Below are 27,072 nucleotides of genomic sequence, written 5' to 3' on the forward strand. Positions count from 1 at the left end.
GTTAACATTGGACGCAGAGTTAATTTGTTGCGCGCCGCTATTACATTTAAAGTTAATGCAAAGACGTTGATCAATGCAAATTTGTGCTGAAAAAGGTTAACGACACCAATTTCGCGGCAAATTAAGCAACTGAAGCAAGGTGAAAACTTGCTTCGAGGAGTGCATACACAATTACAGTAGTATCCATATTCATTCTTTGCCTTTTTTTTGTCAATGTTCTATTTTCTCAGACATAATTTAGTGAAGATTCTTTGGTAAAATCAGTGTGAATTAGACTCCACTTAAAACAAAAATGTATCCTCAACCCTTATATATGCTTCCAATTGATTAGGTCATACATAAATAAACAGAAACCAAAGGTTGACAGAATGGTGAAAACTATATATATACACAAACACATACTTTGTAGTATAAGAAGATAATTAAGAATGTGAAAACACAGTTGAATTGTCCTTCAAGACTGTCATTTTGACTTTTAACCTATAAATGGAAATGAAGAGATTGGTCTCTTACAGCTAAAAAGGCATCTATCCAATATCCATGTCTTTCGAGAGGAAATTGCAATTAAATATAAATGTTAATGTGATTCAAATTAGAAGAGTAACAATACAGAGAAAATACAGAAAAAGAAGCTTAATTCAACAGTGTAAGGTAATAGGCGCTCTCCCCATAATAATCTGCTCATTTAAGTATTTTTACAGGGCCAGAGGAGCAGCTGCACTTCTTCACTTTAAGACTGCAGAGTACACTCAGAGTGCCAGGATTGCACTCAGCCTCTGTCTCTGAAGACATCTACTGCACCGTTTAATACGATTCCCCGGTCAGATTTACTGTGATGGCTTTTGAGCCAAAGAGGTATAATATGACAAAACATAGCCCCATAACCCCGGGATATTCAACAATGTTTAGTGGTGAGACCCATTTAGCTTGAGGATTGGCAAATATATTGCTTTCCTCCCTACTCATGTACAGAATTTCAATAAAACGGGGCAGTAAATCAGGCTTGAATTCAAACTTGCGACATCTCCTGCATCGTATAGGCCTCTGTATTTGAGCTGGGGCAGGGAGGAGTGTGTGAGTGTGTGTGCGTTCATGTACGGTCTATTACTGCATGTCTGTGTCGTCATTTGACTTTTATCAACCTTTTAGATGAAATAAAGTTGGACAAATACTGTACATACCAGTCAAAAGTTTGGACACACCTTCTCATTCAAAGTTTTTTATTTATTCAAATGTTTTCTACATTGTAGATTTATACTGAAGACATCAAAACTATAAAAGAACACATATGGAATTATCTAGTGAACAAAAAAGTGTCCAAAATCCAGAATATGATTTATATGTTGCTGGCTACTGCAGAATGCTGTGGTAGCCATGCTGGTTAAGTGTGCCTTGAATTCTGACTTATTCACCAACAGTGTCACCAGCAAAGCCCCCCCCCACACCATCTCACTTCCTCCTCCATGCTTCACGGTGTGAACCACACATGCAGAAACCATCCGCTCACCTTCTCTGCGTCTCACAAAGTCACGGAGGTTGAAACCAAAAATCGCAAATTTGGACTCATCAGACCAAAGTACAGATTTCCACTGTCTAATGTCCAATCCTTGTGTTTCTTGGCCCAAACAATTCTCTTCTTCGTGTTGTTCATCCTCAGAAGTAGATCTTTGCAGCAATTGGACCATGAAGGCCTGATTCACGCAGTCTCTCCTCTGAACAGTGGATGTTGAGAATGTCTGCTACTTGAGCTCTGTGAGCTCCAATCTGAGATGCTGTTAACTTGCAGTTCCTGAGGCTGATAACTCTGATGTATTTATCCTCTGCAGCAGAGGTAACTCCTGCTCTTCCTTTACTCATGAGAGCCAGTTTCATCATAGCGTTCGATGGTTTTTGCGACTGCACTTGAGGATAAATTCAAAGTTCTTGACATTTTCCGGATCGACTGGCCTTCATTTCTTAAAGTGATGATGGACGGTCGTTTCTCTTCACTGAGTTGAGTCGTTCTTGCCATAATATGGATTACAACAGTAGTCAAATAGGGCTTTCCACTGTGCACTAACCCTACCTCTGCACAACACAACTGATGGTCTCAAACACATTCAGAAGGCAAGTCATTCCACAAATTGACTCTTGACAAGGCACACGTGTTAATAGAAAACCATTCCAGGTGACGACCTCATGAAGCTGACTGAGTTTTTTTGTTAACTAGATAATTCCATATGTGTTCTTTCATAGTTTTGATGTCTTCAGTATTAATCTACAAAGTAGAACACAATTAAAATAAACAAAAACCATTGAATGAGAAGGTGTGTCCAAACTTTTGACTGGTGGCTGGTTAGGCCCATTAATTTCTATAAAAAATAGCTCAGTGGCACGGACTCTTGGGTACCAAAATACTGGGATCATCAAGTTGATTTACATTATTTAAAAATTCGTTTTCCCAATGTAAAGAAATTGGAAACAGTCTTTTTGGGCCCAAATTATGTCAAAGACTGTTGCTCCACTGTTTGGCAACTAAAAAACAAAGTGCTTCAATGCCTGGCTCACTTCCTGGGGGATTGGGAAACACAACTTCTGTTGTTTTGCAGAAAAACAGCAGGTGATACAGCATGTGATATAGAATTACAAAATGTAATTGTCTCTCATGTCTAACGTTTTTTTCCCATGGTGCCCACCTCTGAAGGGTTATTTTTACATCAAATAACACACACAGACACACAGTACAGTGTTCTGGGGGACACGTTGATGGAATGTGAATGTCAGCGGTCTCTTTATTTACTCTCCATATAACACACTGAGCAGTAATTAACAGCAGGTATACTCCCCAGCCGGAGGGTAATTGACTGTGTCAAAGCGCCAACACTTCATAACCCAGGCTGTGTGTATGTGTGTGTGTGTAAGAGAGAAACTGTATGTGAGAGAGCAACCAAATGTGTATGTGTTTGTGTGTGAGTGTATTGAAATGAACTCCTTTATATTCTACACCTCCCCCGCCTCTCCTCCCTTCCTCCCAATAAGGATAAGGGTCAGCAGTGGTGGGCAGAGCCACTCAAACGCTCCAGATTTCTTTATGAGCGCATTAACATTCAGGCGTATTCATTATCATTAAGTGTAGTAAGATGGACCAAGCAGAGACATTGTGCCATCAAAACGTGGACTGTTAATTTCAGGACGTGAGCAGAATGTTCTCTGGGGGATCGGAAGTCTCTTTTCTTCATCAACTCAACAGGGTCAGCTGTGGATCTTTACGTATACATTCACGTTGCAGCAAGTGATGGAAAAATATCATTTTCATGAACCTGACCTACAGAAGGAATTTGATACTGTACAAAAACAAAAACATAGTTTTACCTTGCTAATATAAAAGTGTTACAACTCACTTACGAACTTTGCACTTTTTCTTGCTATTCACATGCTTAATTGACTTTGTCAAAGCTATCATGAACAAACTCATAGTATAGCAGTGGTGAACCGTCAGGGCCTTCAAGATATTCAGAGAATACCCTGGAACACTCAGATAAAAAAAAACAAAAAATCTAATTATATAAATAAAATGTAAATAAAATGAATAAATTAGAATGGCATCTGTGTTGTTGATCTGTAATATTACAGTGTTAGGTTGAGTTGTTTGTCTTTCTCGGTCCATGCACTACGCATGCAACCAATAAGATATTTTTCTGGGTCTCTGGGAAGAATATCCTACAACCAAGTGATATTTTCGCCATACTATACTACAGTGGCGAACCGTGTCTATCACAACTGGACCTTCTGTGGACACCGCCCCCCCAGACAGACGTCACAGAGGCAGTCACTTTGCTTTTTGACTGACTTTATTTATAATGTCCATCTTTTCACTGAATGGTCGTCTTGAAAAGGGTACTAACAACAATTCCGCAACAACATCATCTTCACCTGTTGCCATTTCGACATAGAAAACCAATAAAACTTCAAATGAATTGCTACGTCACATTTATCTAGATCCTCTGTCTCGAGCCAGTGAACTAACGGGCCTTCTATCTAGACTCTAGAGTACCCTGGAACCGAGGGAAACTCTGAAAGAATACGCCCATTGGCTACAAATCAATATATGATTGGTTGATCAAACTGTCAATCCAAACGTACGCTCTCATTCAGTGTAAGGGCCAGGGTATTCTAGGATATAGAATACCTAAAGTCAGAGTATACTATGTCGGAAAAGTAATAGTATCGATTGTCAAAACATTAAAAAAAAAGTCATATCATAGTTTGTTTATAAAATGTGTAATATAGTCGAAAACATTATGAAAAAAGTGTAGTAAGTTGAGTAAATGATGTCAAAAATGACGTCAATAATATGAAAAAAAGTCATAGTATGTCGAAAACGTCGTGAAAAAAGTCAGTTTAGTTTGTCTAAAATGACAAAGTCATAGTATATTATGTCGAAAAACTCATAGTATTCTAAAAATGTCATTTATGTCATAAATAGTAATTGAATAGTATGTCAGTAAAACATGTGATTTAAATGGCTGAAGATCATTGAGGTTTCCATATGTGAATAGATCAGTGTACAGAATAACCGTCCAAATCTCTCTGGAAAAACTTGAAATGTATTGTCACTCTGTTTATGATCCAAGCATTCCTCCAGGGGAAAATCCAAAAGCCTATTTATCTACTACAGCTCATAATACTGTATGCAGCAGTCATACGAATGACAAGCCAAGTAACTCTGTTCAGCTGCTTCATGCTCACATGGGGCCATCTGCTCTTCTAGGGAACATAAAGTTAACGATAGGCTTGTTGAGATGTGTTAATTAGACTGTACATTTGCTAATTGATTTTGTTGATTAGGTTTAGAGGGGACGGGTGCTAATTGTTATCTCTTAATGTATGTTAATGGTTGTTAAAATATGCTGTTAGCTTAGTTGTAATTTCCCCAACAACAACAACAGCAGCAGACACAACATGGTGTCAACCAAAGGTGCCAACACAATTAGAGCTCCTCTGAGACATGTAACCCTGATTGGCCATGACGCTAATTAGTATGGTGACAGTTAAAGGCCTCTAATTGACAGCAGTGCTTGGCCTTCATTGTTTATTTATCTGGCTTGATTCCTCTCAACAAAATGTAACATTTACCGTTTTGTTCCTTCAATAAATGTTGCTATAAAAAGGACAGAGTGCTGTTTGTAGGGTTTGTTGTGCCAAGTGTTGTCTCTCTGGTCATTGAGGCATCAGAAGGCTGGCTGTACGGTCCTTTGTGATCAAAATGTAATTTCAAAAAGGTGGACATAACAGGGTTAGATCCAAATTCCTTCCTAAGAGATAATATAGTGGTCTAACATCTTTTAATGTAGAGTATTTGGAGAACTGATACAACAAGCTAAAAATTACAAGTAAACCCAAATGTCAACCATCCTGCAGGTCTCCCTTGAAAGAGAGATCGATGATCTCAATGGGACCACCTGGTTACATAAAGGTTTGAAATTAAATGAAACGTTTTATTCTTGAGTATTTCAGTATTGATTTATACATACACAACTGTATGTAAAGATAACATCTTTAGATCTAGCAATATAAATATTTAAACATTCAGAGGAGTAATAACTCCCCTGTTCTCTTATTTTGTCATAACAGTAATATGAACAGGCAATGATTGAAGCCCAAACAATACCAGTCGTACATTTTCTAACAGCAATGGCTCTTATCACGTTAACAAATACGTGCAACATAGGAGTTTTGTAGAAACACTAGCATCCCTCAACAGAAGAGTGCATTTTTGGTTTAGTTGTCAGTTTTCCGTCTTTTGGGCAGACGAAGCCTCTCTGTGTTGAGGAACTGTTCGATTTTGAAGATCTGGGTTCTGAACGATGCCTGTTGGTCTTCCCTTTCCTGGGAGCAGGACAGGTCCCCGTCTGTGCTGGGACCTGCAGCTGAAGTGGGAGCTCTGCTACACCTGGTGTAAGAAAAAGAAATCACTAGGTGGCTTTGGTATGCAACTATAATATGACTCCTAATAGGCCTTTCTCACGGAGGAGATTTGGACTTTTCACAGTATGAAAAGCACATGTGTAAATGTTGAATTTAATGAAGGTTACTCTGATGTCAGGGTCCTGGTATTGCGCTTGCTGGCTCACTTGTCTCTCTTGAATAGAGTAGGGATGGCTATCATAACGATTTTATCGATACCATGCTGCTTATCAATACCAATATTTATCCATAATCTCTAAACCAGGGGAGATTCCCAGTCGATCGCGAGATGTGTCTAAACAACAATATTCTGTTTTATCGTTAATGTCCTATAACATAATCTTCCTGTGCCAGAATAATGCACTTGAACGCATCAAAGCTTTGTGATTGGCATGACCCCATGTGTCAGGGCGTGGCTGGTGGGCAGTGGGCACTAGTTCTCTGACGTTGTCCGTGGCAACAGGAGTGACAGTCCGCACACACGCAAGACCACAATTATGGCAGAAGCAAAAAAGCCCAAAATATATAATTTTCACTCCGAGTGGGAGGATGATTATTTTTGTATCTATTCCAATTCAAAGTCCATCTGTCTCATCTGCAATGCGAGCGTGGCTTTATCGAAGAAGAGTAATTTAAGAGCGGCATTTCAAAACAGTGCACAAATGCTACGAGACGGAATTCCCTCCTAATTCTGCCCTACGCTCCCAAAAGGGGAGGGACCTGAAAGGACAGCTAAATGTGTTGCTTGCATCCTAATTTAAAAAAGGCATTTATTTTTATACTCTACTAAAATGCAACAAAAAAAGGGTTTGATTCTATTAATTTTGTCTTTTTTATTGCACTTTGGCAGCAGATTCCTGTGTAGCTTCAGATCTGAGTTGTCTTATTAGTAAGCCTAATTTTAATGGCAAAGAAAGGGTTCAGAGTCTTTTCTTTTTTCCCTGTGTCATATGTAGCAGCACTGTTCAATGTTTCTTGAAAACATTACCCACTGTAGTATGTGACGTGTGAATAAACTCCAACTCTGTATCAACAACACTGTTGTGTAACTTCAGTTAAATACTTGTATGTGTGCAGATTAGAAAGAGGTAAGATAAAGGATGTGCAGTATTTTATGGAGTATTCATCGTACAAAAGTCAGTTTTATACAAGTAGAAGTGTGTATGTATCTTGTAGTAGGCTGTCAGTAATGGCTACGCCTCTCCATTTGAACTGGTAGATCTCGGCAGGCTGGCAACTTTAAAAGTAGCTCTCGGTTCAAAAAAGGTTGGGCACCCCTGCTCTAAACTATAGAACATAACAAGTGAAAAACTATAAACTTAAAAAGTTTGAAGTTAGGCCAACTTACCCAGCAAGTAGTTAGTGATTAAAGCAATGCTAGCTATTGGCTATTGAACATACTTGAATCCACTATCGTGAAGGGCTGTAATTCTTTTAGTAAAAACTTGCCGACAGCTCTGACTCTTCGCCGTCTCTACCTGTGTCATTTGGAGATGGGAGACTGCACTAAATATGTATGTGTGACGCTAATGTTAGCAGCCACTTTGTTCAAGCAGTCAAACATGCTGTACTTCTTTGAGCAGAGCGTTCCTAACCATCCAACGTAGCGTAACACAAACACCTGTGGCACTGTTTGTCCAGCAGCTTATCAATATTTCAGTACTGGCCAATCCCGGTTCTTGACCCATTCCTAAAGTGGAGCCATCGTTAGGGTTTTTGGTAGCACCTGTGCTTTTCTTCTATGACAAGCCAACATTTGAGCTGTGGGGGCCTATAACCAGGGGTGCACGTAACTTTCTCAGTGAGGTACTCAGATGAGTACCAGCAGTCAGTGTTTGGTACTCCAACTTCTGGCCCCACATAAAGTTATGTGATAAAGCCCTCTGTGTCGCGAACGCCGCCGCCGACGGGGTGGGTTGTGCTAGTGCAGTACTTCGGGAACGTCGTTGACGAGACGGGGGATGGTGAGCGTGCCGTGAACGTTGTGATCAGCTGATTTTGCGCAGTTCTACAGTGTGTGCGCGGGGTGCACAGGGGAGTCTCCCTCCGCAGCTGGTTGGCGTAGTTTTGGCACAATTCCGTTGTACAGACCGATGTTAACAGCAGCCCCGTCTGTGCACACGGAGACCGACTCTGGAAAAGCTTCACAAGTACGTCGGTACGCAAAGGCGCTTAGTGACACAAGTGACGGTACGCATTTCAGATTTTTGCCGCGCATGCGTACCTGGGTACCAGTTATGTGCATCCCTGCCTATAACAATGCACTCAACATGAACGATAAGGAAATCACCTTTATATCATGATGAAATAATGAGTAAAAACCAACATTTGGAACTTATTTGTAAAAATATCATATATTTTTTAACTAGCGTGGGACATGAATGTTAGACATAAAGACTGCCCCCGTGTTTTGTCTCACTCGGTTATTCACTCTCCCTGGGTAGGGTCAGTAGCTGAATTTGCAACCTTTTTGGAGGACTATTTAAATCTTATAAATAATTTACACTGACGACTTTATGACAATGTAAAGTTATAGATTCAAATTTTTAAGAGAGAGTTTCACTGCAAAATCCAAATCGAAACTCGATAGCAATTCTGGTCCTCTTTATGTATGAGAAATGGACTTACCCTGGGGTGTTCTGCCATGACAGTCTGCTGACTGCTGTGTTGACTGGAAATGAAGTAGTGGACAGAGAAGCTCTGCTCCCCTAGAGTATGTAAAAATGACACCAAAAAGGGCAAATACTGAAGTCCTAGAGCTCAAACACAAGCTGTGAACTTCTATTTAGGCTGTGGAAAAGGAATTCATTCTTTCTCAAATCTCCAGTGACAGCTCCATTTTCTTAGTAAAAAGGACATTAACCAATAAACAAATGTGGGGCAGACAATAACCAGTGGCAATTGATAAGAAACAGTATCCAGCCCAGAGAATGTATCCAGGCGCAGACTGAACTCTGCGTGACGTTCCCAGCGTTCACAGTCTGCAGAAAATAAAGGCTTTGGCTCTCGCTACAATTTGTAAAACCAGTTTTTTTTCTCATTCTCTAGGCTTGTTCCACTCTATCTCTCTCAATTGCCAGCACCTGGATCTTATAAAGCACAGAGTGACGGTTTGCGGTGATGGTGACAAAAGAGGCAATGAGAGCGAGTGAGAGCAAAACAGCGAGCAAGAGGACGGAGAAAGTGAGTGAGTGAGAGATGGATGATGAAGTGAGAGAGGAAGAGAAAGAGTAAGGACATGGATAAAGACTGAGTAAGTGAGAGAGGAGAGGTACCAAGGCGTCATTAGGTCCATGTTCTTCCACAGGTAATTCATTCTGTCTGTCTGGCTATCAACGGGACGTTTTCGAGTTCAGGGTACATCAGCGACCTCCTTTCACTCATCGCCGGACATTTGTCAAAGCTTTATACATCTATTATCTCTTACTGTACATTTTGCCTTTATGTGCTAGCTCATTCTGAGTTCTTTGCACCATAACAATGTTGAAAAAGCTTTATGTCTACTTTCTAAATATGTCAGGTTGATATAACAGACATATGCATTAAGCTCTAGCATCCATTTCCCGTGGGGTCCACTCAGACACATTTTATAAAATGATGAAGCTTAGAATCTGTGGAGACAAAATGACCTCAAACTAATTATTTGATAGAGCAATATCTCATGTGTTTCTATGTGAACCACATAATGTGGCCGTTTCCTGCTGCTCAGCATCAAGGTATAATTGTGTATTACTGTGATGTAATATACTTGAAATCATATGATCTACATAGCTATATATTGGGATTATATATATATATGTCCACTCATACATCATATGAAGGTAAATTGTCTCAATATTATTTGTGTGAACAGATCGATAATCCATGTATAAAGCTGTAATCTGTACATTTTCAATAGCCTTCCACAAATGCAAAAAAAAGTGAATTAGATCATATACATAAAACCAGCAAACGCACACAAAACCTCATTGAGTCATATTTACACAATAAATTAAAGAATATGTGTTAATTGCCTTTGGTTTGAAAAACAAAACAAAAACAGCAGTTACTATACTCTTACTATAAATGTGGAAACTAAGATGTCAGCAGGCCATCCAAAAGTGTCCGAATGTGTAAAATGCAAATCAACAAGTGTAGAATACACTTATAATATTCATATTATAAAATATTCAGAAATGCTTTTTATTCAAATCAATTCATTTTCACATATTTCTTTTTTTAATTGTTGAATGTGTTTGTATTTGTTTTGAGTTTCCCAATTTGTTAGCATTTGTGGAAGGTGTTTTACATTAATAGATTACACATTTACACACAGAATGATGATCTGTTCAAAGAAATATTATGAGAAAAATCCACATCAATACAAATGAAAATATATAATATAATACATATAGTAGGGGTATGTTTTTATCGGTGCTGTAAAAAGAGGCCCTATAATGCTACTTGGGGTTTTCCCATTCCTGTAGTGTGTAATATAGGTTTTTGTACATGTAAGTGTTTTTGCAAAGGCTAAAAACGCTGTGTTCCTTCCAGAGGGAGTTTCTCCCACCCTGCCTGAAGCACCTCCATTGGACTCTTTTGTCTACTTATGTAACATAGTGACATCACTATGTAACACTGGCGCTTCTATTGGCTAGTGCTCAACACACATTGTACGCGATCGGCTAACTCAGGGGTCGGCAACCGTCCTCTGCTCTGGCTCCCTTGAGCTTAGACAAAAATAAGAAAAAAATAAAATAAAAGTATTTGTAGGACTATTTATATTTTGTTGCACGGTTGAAAATGTTTCGTATCTTGTATTTTGAGGTGATACTGTGACACATACATTTTTTTTAAAAAAAACGGTTTTAATTGGTCAACTAAAATATGCATCATATCCTGCTACGATCCTGCGCTAGCGCCTTTTCTTGCAGGCGAATAACCAGACCCCCAACTCGATGACCGAACTATGGATAAATCAAAGAAAAGTATCTGAGGAACACAGAGGGTTTAATTCGGCGTGGTTAGAGTTATATGCTTTCACAGCAAACGATGCTGGCTTACCGGTATGTTTGATATGTGGAGAGAAGTTGTCAAAGGTGCTGCAGGCTTTACGTATCGGAGGAAAAACACGGAAGAGGAAGACAGCTGACAATCTTCAGTCATAATTCAATCAGTTAACTCTTTTTAGGGTGCAGCTATATGTTTTATTTATTTCAAAGTGGGCCCATTTTAATTATATTCATTTCCTTCAAATGTGCAGAGGACTCCCCGAGTGCTGTATTGATTTATTAGTAGGCCTGTGTATTTTTTTGTATTCTCCTTATAAGAGTTCTTTGTTTATTATTAGAGGTAAACAGTTTTCAATAATGTAATAAATAATAAATGCAAAACAACTGTAGTTTTGTCTATGATGTAACAATATATACAACTTTATAAGCTATCAAACTATCAAATATGTTTTGCGGCTCCAGACAAAAAAAAATGGTGGAAAAGGGGGCAAAATGGCTCTTTTGGTCAAAAAGGTTGCAGACCCCTGGGCTAACCAATCAGAGCAGACTGGGCTCTGGTTTCAGACAGAGGGTGAAAAGAGGTGCTGCAGCACAGGCAGTATGAGAAAGATAAAGAGCTTTTTGAACATTAGAGCATGGAGACATGTCACAGTAGAGGCACTAAATACAAATATGAACCTGAAAAGGAGCATAATATGTCCCCTTTAACGTCTACTTCCTGAAATAATACTGGGATCAGATTCAAGCAGAAGCCTGTTTCCGTAGATTGCTGATTTTTGATTATCATTCTTTAAGTGTGTGACGAAAGAACAGCTTGTTACTTCATAATCTGTTCTGTAACTGACCATGTTTGCCGTCTCTTTGCAGGTCTCTCCCGAATCTTTCCGCTCTCCCTGCTGTTGTCTCTGTGTGGACGCTGCAGTCCCAGAGACACTGGAGGCATTCAACAGATCCGACGCCCTGCTAATCACCAAGGGGACTAGAAAGAATGAGGTGAGAAGGCAAGAACGGCAAGAGGGTAAGAATGAGTGATTATTGGTGATGGTATGAAATACAGATGTACACTGAGAGGTCACTATGTAAGAGGTTACAAGTGGAGCAGTACTACTTGGCGAGATGCTGTATTTTTGAATGTAGTACAAATGCAACCATCACCTTTGGTGCGCTTGCTTTTGAGAAACAAGGGTATGGTGCAGTGTCTGAGTCCACTGGAATCACTTGTATTCTGCTCAGACATAGGAGATCCCTGAATAGAAACACAAATATTTGATATGGAGCAAAAAAGCCATCATAAAAATACCAATTATATAGTGTATCCATTATTAATAGTAGTATCCATTAATAGAGTTTTGAACGATGAATTTGACTATTCGTCGGGAGATGACATTGATGTGGAAGCATCTACAGTTACCAGGCATCCCATGGCCTATGCTTATGAACCGATTCGGTCGAATACTAGAGTGGCATACGATCCGGAATCCGCCGAAAGTACAGACGGTTCTGAACTCGCCGAGTGGGATACCACCAGTTCCAGTACCGACTCGGTCTCAGAGGAAGAAGATGTTGCTCAAAACCCGGGACGAATGGACAACACAGATTGGTGTACATGTAACAATTGTGTGGTGATGCCATCGGAAAATGAATGTAGATGTTGCAGGGGAATTGGTATCGACCACATGCTCAATTCAGACGGGAATAATCTCCAGTGTATCATGGAACACCGACTGTTCCCTATGGTTTCCATCGAGAATGATATGTTGGCGATCGCAATGGTATTGCTACGAGACGTGCGTGCAGCAACCCTCGAACGACCAATAAATAGCGAGTAAGTGTAGGCCCTATTTAAAAATATATAATTGTTTTTAAATTAAATGATTTGTATTTATATGTGTATCCTATTTATTTCAGCCTCTACAGACTAACAGCTTATCGGCAATTCACCATCTGGACTAGAGGTTTCCTTGGAAAAGGGAACAGAGTGCCGATACCTGCCTGTGTTGTGAATCGGATACGAAGTCACTACCCATCAGTAACCTACAAAGGATTTGAATATTCTGGAGGGATATGATGTGACCAATGATTCCATGCATGGAAGGCAAATCTTTGACAGTGAAATCGTGACATTTAGGCTAGCGAAGAAAAAAAAATTCTACTTTGATAATGGAACCATTCATACAATGTTTGTGATATATCAGAACAGTATTTACAACTTATATTATCAAGCATATACATGTATCTCACTAGATTCTACAAATGTTTTTCAGTGCTCGATGTTCATAAAGTAATAAAGACCATTTTCCTGAACCAAACTATGTTTTTACCCTTCAAATAATAATATACAAATACTACCAGCATATATTACTTCAGCCATAGACGTCCTTTATTTATTTGCCACAGAGCCCCACAGGTTGACTAAGCTTCATACACCACAGACACATTGAGCCCCACAGGCTGACTTCATATATACGACAGACACATAGAGACCGACATTACTTGTTCACAAATCGACTTAGGTGGTGTGCCACAGCATCCTCCTTCGATGGTTTTACCAGGCCTTTATGCGCACCAAGTGTCCTTTTCTCCTTCTCTGCATCTGTATGACGGTGTTCTGCAAGTTCGGACCTCATGGACGATGCTGATAAACACCTCTCGACTACCCCTACCATGATTTATCTTCGGAAGTTGTAGCTTTTTGGTGTCTTCATCGCCTTCACCACATATCCTCCAGCAGGCTTCGAGTACTGCAGTTTGAACTGCAGTGCCCCCTTCTTGGTCTGTACCTGCTCACGGTCGATGTTGTGGTTGTGATCCAATGCAGCGAGGCGTGCCTGAAAGCTCTCCTCCGTGAACTTCTTGCGCTTTGGAACGTACTTTGTATACAAAGAATGGATGCTCTCCAGCTCGCCAGTATGGATCCCTTCTGTAACCTGCAATTGAACAGAGTGGGTCATGAATGTCAGCATTATTTAGCATTTTTGTTATTACTTAATTTGTCAGATTGCGAACTATTGGAGTCGAGAGATGCCAGACATGCAATTCTCAAACATCACTATTGAATAATCACCCATGGTTGGTGGATAATTCAAATACTGATATTAATTATGCATGTGTTTGTATTTTTTTTTATACATATTTTCAATTTCATATTTTACTGTTTGTTCAGGGCTACATCCGTTGAATATATTCTCTTTAGATAAATATACTGCTTTGTGGTGAATTTATAAGGCCAGAATATATAAATGAAGAAGGGCAATTAAGACAATACCATATCTAGGTTTTTCAACAGTCTCTTGTCCATGACCACTTTCTGTAGAGTGCCAAAGGCCTTGGATGAACGCTCCAACCAAGGTCGGGAACTCCCATCCTCTTCAGAATAAGGCTCGTGTTCACACTTAAGCATCTTCTCTGCCGACAGCCACTCGTGAACATTGATGATATGATGGAGGATGGACGTCCATTTCTCCTTCAGCAGTAACGCGTCACCATCACATGTACACACACAGTACCAAAGATGGTTGGATACCATGCGCACCCACTCCTTCAGCTCGGTATTCCTGCTCTGCAGCATCCGCTTCTTCACACCTTTCACAATGTGCCACAAGTCAAACTCATGCTTGATGGTCTTGTGGTCCTCACGTAGCATCTTCTGCACTGCAGGGTGGCAGTCTGTGGCTAGTATGGAAATTGTCACATTGTGATCCTGAAAAGATATTTACCATAAATTTAATTTAATAAAGCCAACATCTTCAATTTCTATCACACGGGTTTGATAGCCGCCAAAGTGTCCCAAGTCAAACTTAGAGGGCCAGGCAATTTTCTCATGTAAAATCACAATTTGGTCAATTGTAGGATTAATTTTTGCAACATGGAATTTAAGACTTATAAATTTAGGTGGATTTCTATATTTTCATGTGACAATGTTTGTCCGAAATCATGGCCTCTCTAGCATTACATGTAACAAATTTACATACATTATATATCTTTGGCTATCAGCAGAGATCCCATACAATGGCACAGGCAGACAGCTAGACATCACAACCTTTCTATTCCAAATTGACAATCGTTATTTAAAATTAGACAAAATATTATACAATATATTGTAGCAATACTACATGTACTATTGACCTGTGAAATAAACAAACTAACAATAGAATACCTGTAGTTTGGAAATACATCTTTCAAGTCCAACAGGCTCCAACCAGTAGCTATTTTTGACCTCTGTCACCTTCACTGTCTGCTGGGCAATGATGAGCCTTGAGTTGATATCAAGCATGGTGTACGTTCCAAACGTAGCACAATGACCAGGGCTGTCACATCGCCCATCCCCTGACATAGTGACAACCTGATCGCCAGTTGCTGCCATCACTGCCTCATTGTGCAAGTTCCAGACACTGGTAACTTCCGGCAGCACATACACTCTCTGGATGTTATAGCAGTGTCTTGTCGAGAGTGATTCCAGGCCCAGACACTGGCATATCTCAGAAAATGGGCCATAAGCATTTCCAGTCAGGAAAATCGCGGCTGGCACTAACAGGTTGCAGGACATTGTGCCATTTAAGAGGGGTTGAGAAGTCCACACAAACTCATGGTCATCTATGCAGTCAGTTTTCACTGTCAGTCCAAAGCCTTTGGCTGAACAGTACGGCCTGCTGATCACACATTTTCCGCATCCGGCAAAGTTGCATACACAAAACAGCTTCATCAGTTGTGCATGGGATACCAGATATTTTTTGTCTGACACTGGATCTTCTCCGCCATCCACTGAATGTTCTCCATCATCCTCGCTGTCTTCGCTGTCATTCTGTATAATGTCATCTTCAGTAGGGCTGTAGTCCGACGAAGAAGGCTCAGTCCCTGGAATGCTCTCCCCAGAGCTGGAAGCATCTTCTTCAGGCATTGACACATCAGGTGTTGGACTCGGTGGTGCTTTGGCCATTGCATCTGCAGGTGCCAGTGTGGCGGATCCACCAGCAATGTCCCTGCTGACGCAATATGGATGATCATGACTGAGCAACTGACTGTTGTTGATGTCATCGGTCCCAGTCTGCACACTCACCAAAGTCACAGTTTTACACGGGCATGGTTCCAGTGGTTCCGTCTGTGTGGCCACAGTCACTGACTGCCCACGTTTAGTTGTGTGTGCCTCCAGTACCTGGGAATCATCACTTGCATCATCAGCACCTATGCAGGATGTATCTTCTGTCTGACAGGACAACAATCCTGCAGCAGTATGGACAGCTCGTTTGACCTGAAACAAAACAATATAAATATGTTACAGGTTAAGGTGAACTAGAAATATTCAAAATCATGACTATGATAAGTTGGCCGGAAAAACCCCATCGCCACTATTTACCAATGTGATTATTCCATAATGGTAAAATAAAGAAACTGTTCATAGAAACCTAAGAATTAAAAGAATGTGATCGAGCCACCACAGCCCATCAGAGAGCAAACAATCAGCCTGAGCTCCATGGAGATGCCCTATAATTATTTAGACCTATGTGTATCTCGGCCGTTGGAAAAAAAATAGGAAAATATTTGTTTTTGAAGACTATTTAAGCAAACTCTCAAACTGTTATTACTCAGAGCAAAATATATTATTTATAAAGGATTGTGTTATTATTAAGCACATGTTCAGAAAATACTCAAGCAGGGCTAAGGATGGGCAGTCATTTTGATGAAGTATACTCCTACCAGGCTACCACATGTACCAGTGGTCAGTTGACATATATTTTGTATTATTTTCCAACACCTCATACATCTTGGCAATACCATCCATTGAACACCTAGTCCAGCAATACTAGCCTTTTTAGGATGAGCGTGTGTATGCCAGTTTAATTAGTTGAGCTATAGAACACCCCCAATTCTCCATTGTACGTCATAATAATAGCTACCATTTAGTTTGGACGCGATTGCGTTAATTAATAAGGTCACACTGTCAGTAAATACATGTGTGAGCTAGTAATCTGGTAGTGCTGCAATATTTACCTCTCTCTCGGCAGCTGAAGCAACTCGTTTGGTGGCTCGAACTTCACGTTTGTTGACACTGTCATTGTCTTGCGCGGCCGACGTGCTGGGACGGTCGGTGTTCCCGACTGCATACGTTGAGAAATCGAATATTGTGGGAACAGATCCTGGCTTCAAATCCGATGTTTTGTATTGAACCAGGCATCCAGACTCATCAAACCTCATTTTGTGGACATAATCGTCATTTTTAAAGTGTTCGCTGCACACACGTGCGTACTGATTCAGCGGCGGATCGGACCGTTTCATGGAAATAACCCATGCTTTGAGCAGCTTCTCATCCGTTAGTGGTAGCCTATGGAAATGTACTTCTTCCTTCTTCGTATAAAATCCATTTGTGCAGCCTGGGGCAATACAATAAACTCCTGACGACGACCGTTTTCTTTTAATGTAAACTACTGGTGCATTGCACGCCATGTTGTTTGTTATTGAGCTTTGGCCCAGGAAGCCGTACCCACTCAGTGACGTCACTGGGAAAGTCCCGGAGCAATGGAAGCGCCCATAGTCATTAGACACGTATTTCAAAAAATAAATTTGCGTATCTCGATCGTTTACATTGGAAATAGACTAGATAAATACATTTCCTAATGGGAATATTGTCGCATGGAAAGCAGTTTGAAAAGTGTTTCCATTTCCCTTTAACACACGCTGAAGAGCTTTTCATATTTTGTCCTAGAAGATAAAGTACATCAGTATAATATAATACCCCACTGGTAAATGTTTGAGTGGCTAAATGAGAGTACTTAGCATCATGACGCTGCCGTTAGCTTAGCGCTGATGACGTGCAGCAATGTGGTGTTAATATGTAGATCCTATCCTACTGGACAAAATGTGTAAGAATTAAAACTCACAATAGCTTTATGTCAATGGAGCCCTTGCGATGCAACTTGTTAGGACAGTCTACCAAAATACGCTTCCCCTGCACCTATGGTTTTGTGTCACCTTACAAGTCAACCAGATAGGATAAACTACTTATTTTAAACATTAATTGAAAAATAAATACACTAACACTACACAAATACAGCACAAGTATTAAAGTATTGCTCTGTACAGTTTATAAAGCTGTAAAAACTAAAATTAAATTCCTTATACCACAACCAATCCTTTTATCCACAACCAATCCCAATACACTTAAAGGCCACCAAATGGTAATTCTAGCATTTTCTTTTTGTAATACCTGAGCAGACGGATGTAAGGTGGAGGCTTCTGAATTTTTTCTCTTAGCACCGGCCCAATCCAAGGACGACCTGTAAGTCCTATTGCTGGGCAGAGACAACTCTGAAGTACCCTCATGCAGCATTTCATTAACATTTATGCTGCTATTGCCCGGCAATGCATTACTTCCATGACTTTGATGGACGAACAGCTTCAAATCAGTTTTACTTGTAGTCATCTTGGCATCTCCTGCATCTTCTATTTTGTCATTTTTCAGTTGCTCCCGACAACCAAGAGTCTCAACCTGAGATTCAAGGTCAACAGTTTCCATTGTGATATCAGCACAGGCGTCCTTCAAATTAGATGTTTCCAGAGGATCCTGGGGAGCCTCAATGTTATCAAGTGTCTCAGCATTTGACTGGTCTTCCTTCTTTTTACATGCATTTGAATCACCATCATCATCACCATTGGCTACAGGAGACTTCAGCTGTACATTCTGCTCTGGGGTGTCCTGACTTTGAGGTAATGCTTGTTGTTCAACCTCTGTTGTCACCAACACACATTCTTCCCTCACAGGTGTATCACCAATTTCATCTGTTAGCTTCATGTTTCTAGTGATGTCAGAAGGTTTACTCGCTTGTGTTGTAGCTTGCTCCGAGTCTTGAATACTGACAGTACCATCCAACTGAGCAGCTAATGGTACAGAAAGATCAGTGGGTTTATTGGCTGATGATATCTCAGATATTTTCTCTTCCGTTTTTTTCTCAAAAACTGGATTGGGACTTGACGGATGAGCGAGTGACTCAGCAAAGGTCTGGACCTCATCATGACCGAGACGTTGCACTTGTTGATTTACGTTTGTCTCAAGATCGAGACTTTGGTGCTCATCAGAACAGACCAAATGTCCTTCTTTCCTAGTCTCATATTCTTTCTTCACATGGCTGCAGTCAGCATCCTTCTCACTGACTGTCTGAGGAAGACTGTGAGAGCAGTCTGAGGTCTCACAGTCAGTCAGAGGTGGCTCAGCGTCCATGGAGTCAACAACCTGCTGTGTGTTGCTCTTCTCGATAGTCGTATCAGTAGTCGCCTGGACCCGTATCTGAGTTTCTGCTGTGTGCAGCCCTGTCTTTCCTCTCTCCTCTGCTCCACATGTCTCTTCTCCCTCTGCTATATCTTTTGTTTCTGTTTCAGGCTGTTTGGGGTCCCCTGCATCTTCTGTTGAGAACAGGCTATCTTCTCTTCCGTCGGCTCTATCTGTTGTTTGGGCCATGAGCGTTCCTCTCTTTTCTCCTTGGACTTCTTCTCTATTACACTGCTCTTCCTCGTTTCTTTCCCCCTCTTCAATCTGCGAGTCCACAGAAACATCAATAGACCTGTGGACAGGGCTTGATACAGCAACTACTGTTGAAAAAAAAGATTTTCAACAGTTGGTCAAATTGTACCAGTCATTAAATGCCATAGCTTCAAGAATAAAAGTAATAGATTGGCATAGGAATTAGTCCTCAAACCTGGAAATGAGTTAAAACAATGTCAGGTCCCTTGTCTCAAAGTAAAAAATATGTTTAAACATGTTTTTAGTTGATACCCATAAACGGTGGTTTTAGAGGTTTTCACGTTGCACTCTACGAGATAAAATATGTCAGGCAATACCCCACTGGTGAATGTCTGAAGCTTCTATGCATCTTAAAAATGGTGATGCTAACTTTCGGATCCTACAAAAATGTCCTCACTTTACCACTTTAGCTTTGTGCTTTAAAACATTTACCATGATACATGTTGGCACCACTCAGAATATGGCTGTCTTGTTTTCCTTTAACAAACCGCTTGTGTGATCTTAGTGAAATGCTGTGTTGATTACTATGAAACAAGTTATTTGTGTATGTTTATCTACTGTATGTTTGTATGTAGCTGGCTGACCTCCAGTTGCTCCAGTGGTGACTATCTCTGTCGCAGCTCCACTGTCCTCCAGACAGTCTGGGTATCTGGTCTGAGTGGAGGCCAAGTGCTGCACGCTGCCAGAGCTAAGCTCTGCGCTAGAGATCGGTTCATTAAGAGTTTCCTCTCCTCTGATTCCCTTCACTAAAGTGGAGAAGACCTCTGTAGAATCACTGTGGCTCGGACTGATGTCTCTCATCTGTGTATAGAAAAATAAAAAGGCAGGTGTTGAAGCTAAACAATTGCTTTTATTTCACCTATTAACACAACCCCATCAGAGGTGTGGTTAATGGATGTAGGGGAGTTTTGTTGATGTTGTTAAGTGTTTTTGTTATCAACCACACATGTTGGATGTTCAATTACATTTGCTTTTATTCACACTTGTTACAGTAGGTGACACCACATACAGGTGCACAGTTCACTAACCAACTCATTTAAGAATTCAGTCATATTAACCAGCATCGCGACGGTACTGAAATACATTTGTCACAAGTTCATATCACAACAACACAGTTTGTTTTGTCTTTGTCACAGACATATTTAAAAGATGTACTTTTTTTAACATAACTTTATATGAACAATAGCCCCTTCTCTATTGGCCTTTATTTTGATTGCTTAATTTATTTGTTTAAATTTTTTTTTATTAGTAATGTATTTATTAATTGTGTCCATTTCCGTTTAGTAATGGAGTGGGTACACAGGTTCCATGTGTGCAGATTATTTTAACCTCTAACTTAAATTGAATATCCTTTTTTGTTTTTGTCTTATGTTATGTGCCAGATTGTTAAGGCACTTTGAGCCTCATCATGTGTAGGTAGAGTGCTATGAAATAAAGCCTTATTATTAATTATTGTTTTTCTAATTATAAGAATATTGTATTTATCCCGAGGCCAAATTAAGTTGTTACAGATGCAACATTCTAGAATAAAATGAATGAATATTAATATAAATGTAATAATGAATGATTTAATTATGATGAATATAATGTTTTGTACCTCCAATTCCTCTCTATGCTGAGCCTGCACTGAAGCCTGTGAGGACAGTTCAGTGTTTTTCTGATGAAGCTCGTCGTTAGCCTCTTTCACAGCTTGAAGTTCCTGCTGCTCACTCCTGATGCGACCCAGAAATATGGCCTTCTGTTGGATCCAAAAGCACAGAGACAGATTTAAAGGGACATGATTTCTCTTTCAAGATGTTTCAGTAAAGCAAACAACATTAAATCACTTCCATTTTTTGGCATTATAATCTACCTTGTGAAAATATTTTTGTGTCATATAAAAATGTCAACATCACACTGCTTCTCCCACACTTTTTCTTCTACCTCTTTGTCCCAGCTGTTCTGTGAAGCCATGTAGCTCTCCATCAGTCGGGCCACCTTGTCTTCCAGGGCCTTGCTTTTCTCCCGCATCGCCCGGTGCTCCTGCTTAAGGGCCTGCAGTAAAATTAATCACCCATAGGATTTGTAATGCAATACTAAATTTGTATGTGTTTATTTAACGTGAACAGAAGGTCTTAAACAGAGCAGGGATAGAGAAAGGACTTTTTGCTAATACAAATCAGTTGGCTTGTGTCATTTTAATAATGATTTTAATAAATGAATGAATAGGTGAATTAAAAATGAGAGAACAGAGAGAAGAAAAGAGAACAATAAAGTGTAAAGCCATAAATGGGGTAAACAAACTAACTATCATTCAGTTGCGGAGGGGACCGTATTCACTTATGTATATTTAAGCAATAGCTCACGACAGGCCGTGGTATATGCTCATTATATCACAGCTAAGGGGCGTGGTTCGGCCCGACGCGAAGCAAATTTGACTTGTCCGTTTTATAACAACAATTATAAAACGGACAAGTCAAATCAAGCAATCTGATTGGTTCTTAGCCGTGATATACTGAGTGTATACCACGGGTATAATTGTAAGTTACTTTTCACAACAAGTCAGTATCCCTCCGCGTCTGAGAAATACAGTATACCGTTGGGCTGAAAAGCAAACTGCTTTTCATACTGGAACAAGAAAGCAGCGGAGAAGTAACGGGGCAGAAACCCTCCTTTTTACGCAGCGGTCCAGACATAGACATCAAACGGCAAAACATATTCAGTGTGCAGTTCCTTTGGCATTAGGGCAGGGATATCTAGATACTTTCCAAGGTTTGACATCATGAATTGTGCTACTTTTAAAGCAAGCAACGATGTTTTCAAATCTGTAATCAAAGAGGTCCGCAAAAACACTATCGACCAATCAGATTGCTTGATTTGACATTTCTTCCGTTACAAAACAAACTTACAAAGCATAAGATCGAAACATTTAAGATTGAGCAGTGCCTATCTCCATAAAAAAAGCACCTAAAGTTGAGCTACGTGAAGAGCAGGTAGACCAACTGGAGAAGTACCACCATTCAAAAGCTTTCTGATGCGGGTCTTGAAACAAAGCAGAGAAATGATGACCGTTAGTGGCCACAGGTGCGAAAGCTCTCTCCAGAGCTACTGGCAGCCAAATCTCGGGGACCGGAGAAAGTGGAGCAATATTCTCACCACGCCAAACAACAGCCTAGAACAACCTCAACCTATACAAGTGACCTCGTAAGCCATGCTACTGATAATGGACAGGTTTTCAGTGGGTGCACATTAAACAGCAACAAACACATGAATGTAAATAAATAGCCAAATATTGGATCAACGCTCTCTGTCTAATATGTTCTCTAGCTGTTAGTGTTGTTGCATAGCAACCACCTCGCACTATGTTTCGTGCAGAAGGCAACGGAGGGACTATTTTATTTTGAACATCATTATTTACTAATAAAAACTATTTAAATTAGAGTGTGTATTTTTCTTTCATATTGCCACACTTGGTAACCGTTTTATAAAAGCAATAGCTCACTTCAGGCCGTGATATAATGAGCAGACAGTATACCACGGCCTGTCGTGAGCTATTGCTTAAATATACAACGGCACATTCATCACATTGATGGGAAGAAACTATGGCCGTTATTTATTTCTGTCCTTGTGTAAATTGACTTCATAATCATTTAAATAGACCCTGAAAAAGCCCTTGTGAGGCCAATACATGGATCGACCTGTAAAAATACACCACATTCTCTATCATAAAAATAAATGTTGACTTAGTTCTTTTAAGGCATCAAACTGAACAACAATTAAAAGGGCCCTATTATGCTAATTTCAGGTTCATATTAGTATTTTGTTCCTCTACTGGGACATGTCTCCATGCTTTAATGTTCAAAAAGCTCTTTATTTTTCTCATACTGCCTGTGCTGCAGCACCTCTTTTCACCCTCTGGGTGTTTCTCAATGTCAAGGAAGGCTGCTCCAGAGCCACTATTTCAAGGATGCTACGTCATCGAGTCCTGCCGAAGGACTGTTCCAATGTCCAGGCTCCTTGGAATTCTACCAAGCACGGCGTCCTTCGCAGCGAGAAATGTCGAGGCTGCACATGTGTATCCTCCGCGGTCTTAAAATCCCCACAATGCTTTGCGCATGTACCAATTTCCAAATCTTTGGTGGAAATCGCGCTCCATTTAAGGTGGGGCCTCGCATATGCCTGTTAGCCTGTTAGCCTGTTCCACCATTCTTCGTTTTCCGAGGCTAGGAAGGATTCTTGCCTCGCTTCTGAAGGAAGTGACTCGGAAGACATGTCCTAGCAAGGAAGCATCCTCGACATTGAGAGACACCCTGTCTGAAACCAGAGCCCAGTCTGCTCTGATTGGTTAGCTGGCCGGCTCTGTTGTGATTCATCAATCGCTAAGATATATTCTGCCCCTTAACAAATCATGACGTGATGTGTCGGATCTCTAGCCAATAGTAACACGAGTGTCACAAAGTGATGTCACTATATTACAGAAGTAAACAAAGGAGTCCAATGGAGGTGTTTTAGGCAGGGGGGGGGGGAGGGGGGAGTGTGTGGGAGAGAAACCCTCTGGAGGGAACACAGGGGTGTAAGCCTTTGCAGACCATTTACATGCACTAAAACGTATAACACACTACAGGAAGGGAAAAACCCGATAAGCACAAAAAGAATTTCTTTCTGTTTCCTGTTAACAGCCCATTATAATTGTAAACAGCTGTAGGTGTCTTTTAAATAAAGCCCATTCTGGAAGATGGGTATATGGCCAGTTCTATAGATACTCAATAGAACTTTTTTTTATTTCTAATGTGGATATGTATATATTTTATTATTAGTAAACATCCTGCTGTAACAATTTCCCAATTTGAAATCCATAAAGTACATCTAATCGAATCTAATTAAAAAGTACTTTTAGTATGAACAGCAGTAGCATGTGAGCTACAAATCTGTACTGTTGTTTATGGGAACAATATGAACAGTTATGTTCATGAATCAGCAGAGGATGAAAGTGTGTGACCTGCTGCTGCTCTCTCTGTGTCTTCATCTCCAGATCGACTCTGCTGACTGTCTGCGTCTGACACAGCAGCAGCTGCTGGGCATGCTGCATAGCCCTCATCACTTCCTATACAAACACACATACATACATTTTTGTATACATAATGAAGTCATGCAACATGACACTTCATTGACCAATGAAGTGTCATGCAACATGACACTTCATTGACCAATGAAGCGTGCTTCTAGCTTATTTTCACTTCCTCCAGTGAAAGAAAAAACCCTTTTAATTGTATTTTGAACAGAAATGAATCCTCCAAGATGACCACACCCACACACATATCAGTGTAGAAAAAGCATCAGGTTTTGTCTCTAGTTTTGTACCTGCTTTTCTGCTCTCACAGCTTCATTTTCCTCTCTTAGTTTCTTGTTCATTTCAGTTTCCTAAACAGAAATACAGAATCATAAGTGAAATACTTATAGCTTACCTGCTAAGTGTGATTATTTATCAGTGTGATCTTGATCAGTATCATATTGCTTTGAGGCTATTATCTTCCTATTATGATCCTTTTCACTGATTGTTACCATGTTGAGTTTCTGGTGCAGCTGCTGGAAATGCTGCTCTCTGCCTGTAGGACTTTGGGCCTGGTCATGTCTCACTGAAGACATCTTGGCCTTGATCAGCTTGTTACTAACCTCCTCCACCTCCTGAGAAAGCACCATGCATGAACAAATTATAAAAGTAGAGAATAATCCAAGTTGATTACTTACTGTAAATACATTTGTATTTCTTACAGGCTATTTCTTAGACAACCATGGAACTGTAATGGATTGAATACAGTATTACAGTATTGACTATGGATGCAGTTAAAAAATGCTAAATCATTAAGCATTCTTTTCCACATACCTTTTTTAGTGACACAATGGTTGCCTCTTGTTTTTCACATGCAGTTGTCATTTTCTTATTTATTTTCATTGCCTCATCAACTGTAAGAAGTACACAAGGTAAGACACCATCATTAATACATGCTATGTGACACAACTGAATTAGTCTTACATTAATGTGTGAGAGTGACACACATGTAGGGAGATACAAAGAGATTCAGAAAAGCAACAATAACTTATATACTCACCTATATTGAATATTTTCAATGTAGTGGTCCTTAAGCATTTCAGTAAATGTGTAATGTAATGTTTAATGTAATACTTTCAGTTTTAAATGAAAGATGACTGAGGCGAAATGAGCCAACAGTATACCTACATTTACATTAACAGAGATAGTGAATTTGAAATGGAAATAGAATTTGAGATAAGTGTGTTTAAAAACAGGCAATGTAGATGTTACACTGTACTGCAAAGTTGTGAGCTTCCAACAGAGCCGGCCAGCTAACCAATCAGACAGAGGGTGAAAAGAGGTGCTGCAGCACAGGCAGTATGAGAAAAATAAAGATCTTTTTAAACACTAAAGCATGGAGACATGTCACAGGAGAGGCGCTAATTACAAATATGAACCTGAAAATGAGCATAAAATGGCCCCTTTAAAAGTAAAAATGTTTCTCCTTTAAACGGTGGCAGTGCAGAGTATTATTTTCTCTTTGACTGAATGGGCAAGACATATGATTTGAGCAGCTTTGAACATGAAAAGCTTGATTTTGAGACTACAAAGTCTACATTTAAACAATAAATAGTGATAAAGACTAAATATTCCAATCACTGGATGTCCACTCAACAAAACAACATGCTATTTGTCAAAAGGTCATATCAGAACGCACAAAGCACCTGGGCTACAGCAACTCTTGGTAATTCATTTCACAGCAGGGTGCATATTTGTTGTCAACCGTATGAATCCATGTAGCCATATCAACAGGCTGCTAGTATTATTGTTGTGGGAATGCGTTATGGGCTAAAATAAAGCCCCATGGTAGCAACTGGGCGAGGTCTAACACTAAACATTGTAGCTGACCTGGGAGGTCTTTCCATAGCCAGTTTTCTCTGTATGAAATATCCTGGAGGAGCATTTAAAGAAACTTGACAGTGACCTCTCCTCATTACCCAGATTTGACCCAAAAATAATGTATTTGGGATGAAGTGAAAGTGGATATTATTTGCAGTAATTATTGAACTTCAAAAAATTCTGCACAAGCCGAGTCACTCTACTCAAATCAGCAGGGACTAACATCTCTGTGAGTTGTTTCCAGCACCTTGTTACATTTATACCCTCAAGAATCCATGCTGATATCGGAGCTAAATAGGGCATCTAATAAAGTGAACACTTGGCTTTCAGCATAGTAGAATTTGTAACCCATCAGCCATCAGCATATATATACCTTTCTGTTTACATATCCATACCTACATTCCTACATCCTTTAATTACCATTTTGCTCCAGTTTCTCGTGGGCCTGCTTGACCACGGCACACTGCCTGGACAGGGCACTGAAACGCTTCTCCACCTCTCCCAGCTGGTTCAGGTGGCTGTCCTTTGACCGGGTCTGCAGGGCTAGTTTCACCTCCTGTGGAATAGGTATAGGTCAAACAGACCAAAAAAACAAACAAGTGCCCCCTATGTATAAAAACAAGACCTGAGCACAGATGCAATGCGAAAAAGAAACAATCCTCAACAAGGATAAATTGTGAAAATGTTTCTTATTAAAAAGGACCTGTGTGTAT

At 40.1% G+C, this 27,072-nt stretch overlaps 2 protein-coding genes across 2 annotated transcripts in view; both read right to left on the minus strand.

The window, feature by feature from the left end:
• Window positions 1-5,760: 5,760 nt before the first annotated feature.
• The window catches only part of LOC117561355 (coiled-coil domain-containing protein 73-like), a 52,218-nt gene continuing 30,906 nt past the window's right edge, over window positions 5,761-27,072 (minus strand). Inside the window, exons 8-23 of the mRNA XM_034238651.1 lie at window positions 26,780-26,915; window positions 25,313-25,392; window positions 24,991-25,113; window positions 24,790-24,849; window positions 24,428-24,532; window positions 21,373-21,483; window positions 21,047-21,187; window positions 20,034-20,250; window positions 18,139-19,517; window positions 15,163-16,185; window positions 14,203-14,637; window positions 13,652-13,864; window positions 12,093-12,183; window positions 11,783-11,916; window positions 8,575-8,654; window positions 5,761-5,932 (exon numbers count right to left, since the gene is read on the minus strand). Of these exons, the coding sequence (XP_034094542.1) occupies window positions 5,761-5,932; window positions 8,575-8,654; window positions 11,783-11,916; window positions 12,093-12,183; window positions 13,652-13,864; window positions 14,203-14,637; window positions 15,163-16,185; window positions 18,139-19,517; window positions 20,034-20,250; window positions 21,047-21,187; window positions 21,373-21,483; window positions 24,428-24,532; window positions 24,790-24,849; window positions 24,991-25,113; window positions 25,313-25,392; window positions 26,780-26,915 (4,500 nt within the window). The remainder of the gene's footprint in view (window positions 5,933-8,574; window positions 8,655-11,782; window positions 11,917-12,092; window positions 12,184-13,651; window positions 13,865-14,202; window positions 14,638-15,162; window positions 16,186-18,138; window positions 19,518-20,033; window positions 20,251-21,046; window positions 21,188-21,372; window positions 21,484-24,427; window positions 24,533-24,789; window positions 24,850-24,990; window positions 25,114-25,312; window positions 25,393-26,779; window positions 26,916-27,072) is intronic.
• Window positions 13,291-17,453, minus strand: LOC117561351. Its single transcript, XM_034238644.1, has 4 exons — window positions 16,926-17,453; window positions 15,094-16,185; window positions 14,203-14,637; window positions 13,291-13,864 (listed from the first exon to the last, which is right to left on the minus strand). Exons 1-4 carry the CDS (start codon window positions 17,376-17,378, stop codon window positions 13,607-13,609), a joined length of 2,238 nt encoding a protein of 745 aa, XP_034094535.1. The 5' UTR covers window positions 17,379-17,453; the 3' UTR covers window positions 13,291-13,606.

The sequence above is a fragment of the Gymnodraco acuticeps genome, unplaced genomic scaffold (assembly GCF_902827175.1).
Source record: "Gymnodraco acuticeps unplaced genomic scaffold, fGymAcu1.1, whole genome shotgun sequence".
Taxonomy (NCBI): Eukaryota; Metazoa; Chordata; class Actinopteri; order Perciformes; family Bathydraconidae; genus Gymnodraco; species Gymnodraco acuticeps.